The sequence below is a fragment of the Mirounga leonina genome, unplaced genomic scaffold (assembly GCF_011800145.1).
Source record: "Mirounga leonina isolate KUSES-001 unplaced genomic scaffold, KU_Mleo_1.0 Mir_104, whole genome shotgun sequence".
Taxonomy (NCBI): Eukaryota; Metazoa; Chordata; class Mammalia; order Carnivora; family Phocidae; genus Mirounga; species Mirounga leonina.
The window spans coordinates 14,600,047-14,608,101 of NW_023270231.1; the positions used below are offsets into that span (position 1 = coordinate 14,600,047).

General features: G+C 55.4%; 1 protein-coding gene across 2 annotated transcripts; it reads left to right on the forward strand.

The window, feature by feature from the left end:
• The first annotated feature begins 4,236 nt into the window (after window positions 1-4,236).
• Window positions 4,237-7,158, forward strand: FOXI1 (forkhead box I1). Of its 2 annotated transcripts, none has more exons than XM_035012468.1 (2): window positions 4,237-4,813; window positions 6,299-7,158. In XM_035012468.1, the coding sequence occupies exons 1-2, from the start codon at window positions 4,237-4,239 to the stop codon at window positions 6,847-6,849; spliced, it is 1,128 nt and encodes a 375-aa protein (XP_034868359.1). In that variant the 3' UTR covers window positions 6,850-7,158. The 2 variants fall into 2 exon arrangements, with proteins under 2 accessions (XP_034868359.1, XP_034868365.1); XM_035012474.1 differs by having other exon boundaries at window positions 6,572-7,158.
• The last annotated feature ends 897 nt before the right edge of the window (window positions 7,159-8,055 follow it).

Here is an 8,055-nt window from a genome sequence, read left to right on the forward strand (position 1 = left end):
GAAAGAAAGAAAGAAAGAAAGAAAGAAAGAAAGAAAGAAAGAAAGAAGAAAGAAAGGAAGGAAGGAAAGAAAAGAAAGTAAAAGAGAAAAAGAAAAAAAAGGAAAAAAAAAAAAAGCCTGAGAGCCAATTGAAAAATTATTAAGTAAATCAAACTATAGGTATTGCACCAAGGTGGCAAATCAGGATCATGAGCCTCAACACTGTGTGGCCGTGACAGTGTCTTGCATGCCCCAGAAATGCTACTGTGGAGACAGTCGGTCAGTATTTGCTGAGTAAGTGAAGGAATGACTAACGGCCGAGCACCGTATCAGAGGTCTTTCCCGTACTGTCTCACGCAGTCCTTGCAACAGCCGTCTGAGGGAGGTAACCCTGGTTATCCTCATTTTCCAGAGCAGCGAGCAGAGGCTCAGAGATTCAGCAATGGCAAAGCACTCAGAAAATAGGACCGGAGGTGCTGGATTCTAATTCCAACCCGTCCAACTGCCGCTTGGCTGACTTCTAAGACATTTTGCCCCATTGACAATCCAGTTCCCACTATTTCCATCACAGTGGAATGAAAGTGGTTTTTTCCCCCTTCCAGGGGCACAATTCCTCCTTGAAGCTGATGTTCATTTGGGGAACCTGCCCCTTAAAGGGGCTCAGAATTCCTTGGCCACGGCTCTGAAAGGTCACAGAATCTCTGCACTCCGCGCCCTGCTTTTAAATAGATGGCCACCAGAGGGGGGTATTTATCTGCGTTTCTCGGGCCTCAAGCGCCACCAGAAGCCAAAAGGCAGAGGAGAGAGCACCAAGATCGGAGTCGGCCTGGCTGACGCGGGGACTGGGCTTCCTAAAAGCCCATACGTGGGACAGAGAAGCTGGCCCCCTGGCAAGCCCCAGCATATTCTGAGACACAGCTCTGGTGTGCAGGAAAGGAAGCCCAGACGACAGCCTATTTCCTGGCACAACTCCTCCATGCCCTGAGAGGCAAGGCTGGGAGGTGGGGGCCCTGGCCAGCCGTGCTCTATGGGGCCTGTTCACCTCTGCCCTTTCGGCAGGCCTTGAGCCGCCTTGGGCTTCTGGACCCAGCAATGCCTATAGCTGACCGCTGGGCACATACCCTACTCCAGAGGCATGGCAGGCCTTCCCTCTTTCCCCAGGCATCACCCCAAATGGCAGGCCTGACCCTGTGAGCGGGTGTGGGAGGGCACGAGAGGCCGTGAGCTGCAGCCACCGGACTCAGGGCCACAGGCTGCACGTGGGCCAGGCCTCCTAAGACGGGGAGACTCCAATGAGCTTCCTTTAAAAACTCCTCTGCAGAAGGAGACTCCAGCAACAGGCAAAGGGTAGATGAGGGGTTTGGGAGAAAGGCTCCTGACCACTTGGTTGTGAACTTGCCACATGACTCGAGTGCCTGTCTCCTGCCGCAGCGTAGAGGCCACAGCAGGGCTGGGGGGGAAACCCGTCGTCAGCCGCAGATGGCGGGGGCTGGTTGTACGGTGGGTGTCTGCACCGAATGTCCCTCTCTCGGTTCCTCCTTTGTAACCTCACCTGCCCCACAGGCCCCGCCCCCCGGGGCTGCTAAAGGAGCAATTAACCCACAAGGGAGCAAACCCAGTGATGAATTGTACATATCAAATGTATATTGACTATAGTATATAATGACTCATATTTATTGAGTGCTTCTCTAGGCACCATGCGAGATGACTGACAATGGTTACATTGATCACCCCACGGATTGCTCACAGCAACCACATGGGTTAAGTGGGATCATTCCCGTTTTCACTTGAGAGAACAGGCGGAGATAAATTAAATCACTTGTTGAGATTTGCACTTAGCCACTCAGCTGGGATTCAAACCCAGGTCCTCCTGATCTCAGAGCCTATGTCTGCTGTAACTCCGCTATCTTGCCCCTGGCTCTGCATTGAATCCCAAAGCAAATCACCCGTGTGCTTGACTTAACTAATTTAAATCAGAAACTGAAAAACAACAATGAAAATCACATCCAATTTTCCATCCAGAAATAATAATTCACAGTTTGGTATTTATATTTATAAATACACGTATGAGTCTATAATTTACCATAAGATAGCATTTTATAGGCTGTTTTGTTAATAATGCTATTAGAACATAACATCTTTGCATATTAGAAAATGTTCTACAATCTATTTTTTCAGAGCTTCATAATATGTCTTCATTGGGATGATACCCAATTTATTTAACCAATCCCCTACTGTTGGACATTCAGGTCAGTTACAGTCTGTTATAGTTACAAACACTGCTGTGGTGAATACCCCTGAAGAGAAGTCTTTGCTCTGTTTAATTCTGCGGGATGAATTACCAGAACTGGAGCTGCCAGGTTCATTGTCAGGCCTTGGGTCTATATTGCTGGTCTCTAATGTGCCTGGGCAGTCAGGCCCTTTGGAGTCACTTCGTTCACTGTTCCCTGGTGGGGACAGGTGGTTTCTCAGGACCTGGGAGGACCCCTTCCACCTAGTTTCCTGAACTCATCCTCTGGGCACCAATACACTGCAAATGAGACAAATTTCCTGGCGCTTGGGTTTCCGGAGGGCTGTCTCCTGACGCAGCTCTAGAGAAGAGCAGACAGCAGGGCGGGGGCCCTCCCTGGGAGGCAGCCCCTCTAGCTGGCACAGTAAGCGACCTCTTCTTCCACCTCAAGGACCCGTGAGGTCCAGAGGAAGTGAGAGGCAGTTGAACGGGGAGAGGGAAGTAGGGGCAGGAGGGCAGGAGGGAGGTGGCGGCCCCAGAAGCTGGCTGCAACTTTCTTCCAATCTGCTGATCTGCAGGAGGGAAGTCCTCAGGCCGCTACTGAAGCCTGCTCAGGGACAGCTGCCCACCCTCCTTCCCCCCAGGCCGACGGCCGGCCTGGCACGAGCGAGGCTGGGGCAAGTCATCCGCAAGCTTCGGGAGAACGGAGCCCAGAGAGGGGAGGGGCTGCCCGGAAGCATGGAGTGGAGGGGGAGCCGCTCCTGCTTCTAGAGCCTGAGGCACAGATGGCACGTTGAGTCCAGGGCTCTCCTCCAGGCCTCAGCTCTGCGGGGCCCCTGCAAGCTGAAACATGAAAGGACTTTGATCAGATTGGGGCCTGGGGGCCTGCGTGACCCCTGCAGCCAGAAAGAACCTTGCACAGTGCAAGTTCTCTCTCATTTTTCCCTGAAGCCCATTCACATTCTCTTCCTTCTGTTGCTATCTTGATGGGCCCTGCTGCTCCTCTGGGAGAATCCCCAGGCCTTGTCCATGGCCCTTGTCAGCGTGCCTGCTGGGTGGGTGTGTGTGTGTGTGTGTGTGTGTGTGCGTGCGCGCGCGCGCACAGAGGGTGCCTATAACCAACCGGCTGCCCTTTTGAAACCTGGCCATAGGCCAGGTTCCTCTCTGCTCTTCGGATTCTCCAGGGCCAGGTTCTTCCCTGGAACCTCCAGAAAGAGTGTCCTCACTTCAGACGACCCAAAGATGTGGCTTCCGATAAAGTTCACATCCAGTCTGGGTGAGGGGGGCAGAGAATGTAGGGTCAGGATGGGCCAGAAGAGGGGGCCAGGGGAGAGGGAAAGAGACACAGAGGAGATGAGAGATAGGAGTGAAAGGGAGTGGCAGAGAAGCAGAGACAGACAGGAGGTGAGCATGAGGGGACAGAGAAGTAGAAAGAGACAGAAACAGACTCAGAGAGTGAGAGGGAGGGAGGGGGGGAAGGAGGGAGGAAGGGAGAGGTGGCCAGAGCAGTGCTTAGGAAAGAAACACTCACAGGAAGGGGGAGAAAGAGCAGGGAAAGAAAATGTGACAGCAAGAAGACAGGAAAGAGACTGAGATGCAGAGAGGATGGCCAGAGGAGAGAAGGCAGGAGAAGGGGAGAGAAAGGTGAGAAGGAGAGCACCAGAAGAGAGAGAGAATGAGGGGGAAACAAGGGGAGCCAAGTGAGGAGAAAGGCAGGAGAGAAAGGGGGGAAACAGGAAAGGAACTGGGAAGAGAGAGAGGGAAGTGGGGCGCCCCAGGCACTGTGGACATCAGCTACAGCACCGGTCTGAGCACACGCAGTGGGCCTGGCCCGGAGGCCCCCTCCCCTCGGCTGGCAGGGCTGTTGGAGGAGGGGCGGGTCTGCAGCAGGTGGCCGCCCCTGGGTGGGGCCCGCAGGCCAAGCCCGCAGGGGTATAAGTCAGAGGCTGGGCCAGCCGAGCACCTGTCAGGCACAGCGCCCGTGTGCAGGTGCCGGGCAGGTGGCTCCGGCCGAGCCCAGCCCCAGCATGAGCTCCTTTGACCTCCCGGCACCCTCCCCACCTCGCGGCAGCCCCCAGTTCCCCAGCATCGGCCAGGAGCCCCCCGAGATGAGCCTTTACTATGAGAACTTCTTCCACCCACAGGGCGTGCCCAGCCCCCAGCGGCCCCCTTCCTTTGAGGGGAGCGGCGAGTACGGGGCCGCCCCCAACCCCTACCTCTGGCTCAACGGGCCGGCCATGACTCCGCCACCGTACCTGCCCAGCGCCAACACCAGCCCCTTTCTGCCCCAGGCCTACGGTGTGCAGAGGCAGCTGCTGCCCGGCATGTCTGGGCTGGGGGGCGGCGAGCTGGGCTGGCTGCCCATCCCCTCTCAGGAGGAGCTGATGAAGCTGGTGCGGCCCCCCTATTCCTACTCGGCTCTCATTGCCATGGCCATCCACGGGGCGCCCGACAAGCGCCTCACCCTCAGCCAGATCTACCAGTACGTGGCCGACAACTTCCCCTTCTACAACAAGAGCAAGGCCGGCTGGCAGAACTCCATCCGCCACAACCTGTCTCTCAACGACTGTTTCAAGAAGGTGCCCCGCGACGAGGACGACCCGGGTAAGGGGGCTGCTGGTGCAGTGTGGGGCAGGGGGCCCAGCCTCTGACACCCCCGAGGAAGGCTCATGCCATTCCTCCCTAGCACCCCACTCTAGAAAGTTCTGACGTGGCCGTGTCCCCCGAGACAGGGGGCTGAGGGTTGTCGGCAGCGAAGGAACCTGGGAGAGCCCTGGAGGAAGGGTTTTGATCCTGGCTGGACGACGGAGCGGTCAGCAACTGCAGGCATTTTAGATCTCTGAGCCTCAGTTTCCCCAGCTGAAAAATAGGGATGGTAACAGTGGCCCCTTTGCAGGCCTGTGATGGGGCCATGAGGTCATGCAGGCAGGGACTGGGTGCTAACAAGCGCCCATAGTCTACAGTCATTGCTGTGATCACTCTGAGTCTCTGGCACCCAGCTCATACGAAGTCCTCAGGGGGAGCCGGACTAGGCAAAGGCCAAGTGCACTCCCAGACCTCTGGGGAGAGATCTGATTTTGTTAAACATGCATGAAGGGCCATAACGTGCTGCCTGCCCTAGTCACATAATCTCCTTTAACCCATCCCTACAGGTAGCTCTTACTGAACCCATTGTCCAGATGAAGGGAGTGACACTCAGAGGTGAAGCAGCCTGCCCTAGGGGACACAGAATGGAGGGATAGCCCTGGAGCCCGTATCTGAGCAGAGGTCTCTCTAACACCAAGGGCTGTGAACTCTTCCTTTTTAATGATGGATTTCTACAATGCAGGGACATACAGAAAGTCATATATTAAATACTCAGATATGCATTTCCCAGAATTAAAGTCCATTCTTGTTCCCGCACGGGAAGCCAGGGCATGGCTCAGAGCCCCCAGCTCTGGCCGCTAGGAGGCTAGCAGGGGCAGGGCTGGTGGGCCCCCCGGAGAGGACAAGTGTCCAGTCCAATGACTGGCCTCACCCACAGGCCGAGCTCAGGTCCTATCTCTGGCCGGCACTTCCTGGTAACAAAGCCCACCTACACATCTAGCGCCCCCCCTTTCTCACGGTCAGCCTGAGGAAGAAGGGACAGGTACAACTGGCCCACTTTTCAGACTAGGAAACTGAGGCTTGCCCAGAGTCCCTCAGCCAGTTAGGAGCAAAGCCAGGACTCAAGTCCATCCTCGGACTCCCTGCCCAAAACGTTCAGGGAGCTCTAAAGTGTTTCGTGAGTTTCCTTTCACATCAGCCATGGAAGAAGGCCCTCCCTCTCCATCCCCCCCTGTACCCGAACTTCTTCCAGAGGCCTGCACTGCAAGTGCTCTCATGGCTTACGCCTCTGTGCCCTCAGAGCGCCCAGTGTGGGGTGGGCTGAAATAAAGCTGCTCGCTGGCACTGCGTGGTTGGTGCGTGCGAGTCCTCTGTTTCTCTGTCCCTGCCTTCTCTTCTGTCTTCTGCATGGGCTTCCTTGGTGTTTACTTGGTGACAATAAAGAGAAACAGGAGCAAGGCATGTTGTCCAGCTCTCTGCTTACTTCTCCCACTTTTGTACCAGGCAAAGGGAATTACTGGACCCTGGACCCCAACTGTGAGAAGATGTTCGATAACGGAAATTTCCGCAGGAAGAGGAAGAGAAAATCGGATGTTTCCTCCAGCCTGGCCTCTGAGAAGACAGAGAACAGCCTCCTGGAGGGCAGCCCCAAGACCGGGGAGGCCCAGGACATCTTGGACAGTGCTTCACCGGGGACCACCGGCTCTGCAGAGAAGCAGTCCTCCCCTCCCCCGCTGGGCACCCCCTGCCTCAACAGCTTCCTCTCCACCATGACAGCCTATGTGAGCGGGTCTAGCCCAGTGAGCCGTCCCGTGGCCACACCAGGACTGAGCCCTGAGCCCACTGACAAGATGGGGCAGAACGTGCTGAACTTCAGCTCCTACACCCCACTCACCAACCTCAGCGGCCATGGGGGTGGGGGCGAGTGGGCCAACCCCATGCCCACCAACGCTCTCGGCTATGGAGGCTCTGTCCTCAACCAGTTCAGCCCTCATTTCTACAACAGCATCAACACAAACAGCATCCTCTACCCCAGGGAGGGCACCGAGGTCTAGAACAGAACGGCTCCCGAACCAGCTGGACATGCATAGGAGAAAAGCAGTCGAGGCCTCCCATGCCAGCATCGCTGCGGTCCAAGACCTCTGAGCTGCCCAGACATACCCAGGAAGCTCAGGGGAATTCAGCCTTTTTCTAGAGCATGGTGGAAACCTTCTGCTTATCTCACATACATCCACACACACACTCACCAAGTCTGCAGCGGAAATACTGGCGCCTGGTAACAGTAATCATGGTGGCCATTTGTCGAATACTCACTACGCACCAGGTGCCGTCCTAGGCTCCTCAAAGGCATAATCACACTTACATTTACAGTCACCCTGTGAGATTCCAGTGAAACGCTTCACTCAACAGATGAGGAAACTGAAGCTCCAGGAAGTTAGGTAACTTTCCCAGGACCTCACAAACTAGTAAGGGGCAGGGCCAAGAGTGGGGTCCAGGTCTATATGACCCCCGAAGTCTGGGCCAGCAGAGGCAGGGATGGGGCAGTTGGTCAAGCAGCTAAGGAAGGTCAGTGTGAAAGCTGCTGTGGCAGGCACATCCTCTACCTTCTGGCTGTCCTTCAAAATTTAGCCCTAGCCCCGGGCACATCTCATCCTGGTCTAAGTCCTTATTCTGTGGCTCCCACCTTACCTGTAGACACTGCTGTTGCTGCCACTCGAGGAGGGAAGCCCGGGCCCGTGAAGGACAGTGGTCCCACCTCTCCCCCCAGAGGGACATTGCTTCTCCAGCCCCAGAGAGCGTGAGCAGGGCAGGGAGAGGAGTGATGCACCGCATCCCCCGCTCCAGCCCTGTCCACCTGCAAGCCCAGCTTCCTGTGCGCACGTCAAGGACCAGTGAGCTGAAAGTGGCTGAGTCTTCCAAGAGAAACAAGGCTGAATGAGCGCTTCCTTTTTTAGAGCCTGGGAGAGGTGAATGTCGGAGAAAACAATGCCTCAAGGAAGGGGGCTGTGGCCCACTGCACAGGGCCCCACGCCTGCAGCTCCTGAGACTCTTCTCGTTTTTATATGTACTTTACATGCCTGTGATGTGTCATCACAACACACCCTGGGAAGTGTTTTTGTTTTCTTATTTTCTTTTGAATTAAAAAATTTTTTAAAGCACCATGTGTGTCCTTTCCTTATGGGTTTTCCTGTCTTTTAGCTGCTGGTCAATTAAACATGGAGCCAAATGCAGCCTGGAGCCAAAGACTTTTGGGACAGGAG

Coding starts and splice junctions, on each gene's coding strand:
- FOXI1 (XM_035012468.1), top strand. CDS start 4,237: ATGAGCTCCTTTGACCTCCCGGCACCCTCCCCACCTCGCGGCAGCCCC. Junction 4,814..6,298: donor CCGCGACGAGGACGACCCGG/GTAAGGGGGCTG, acceptor CTTTTGTACCAG/GCAAAGGGAATTACTGGACC.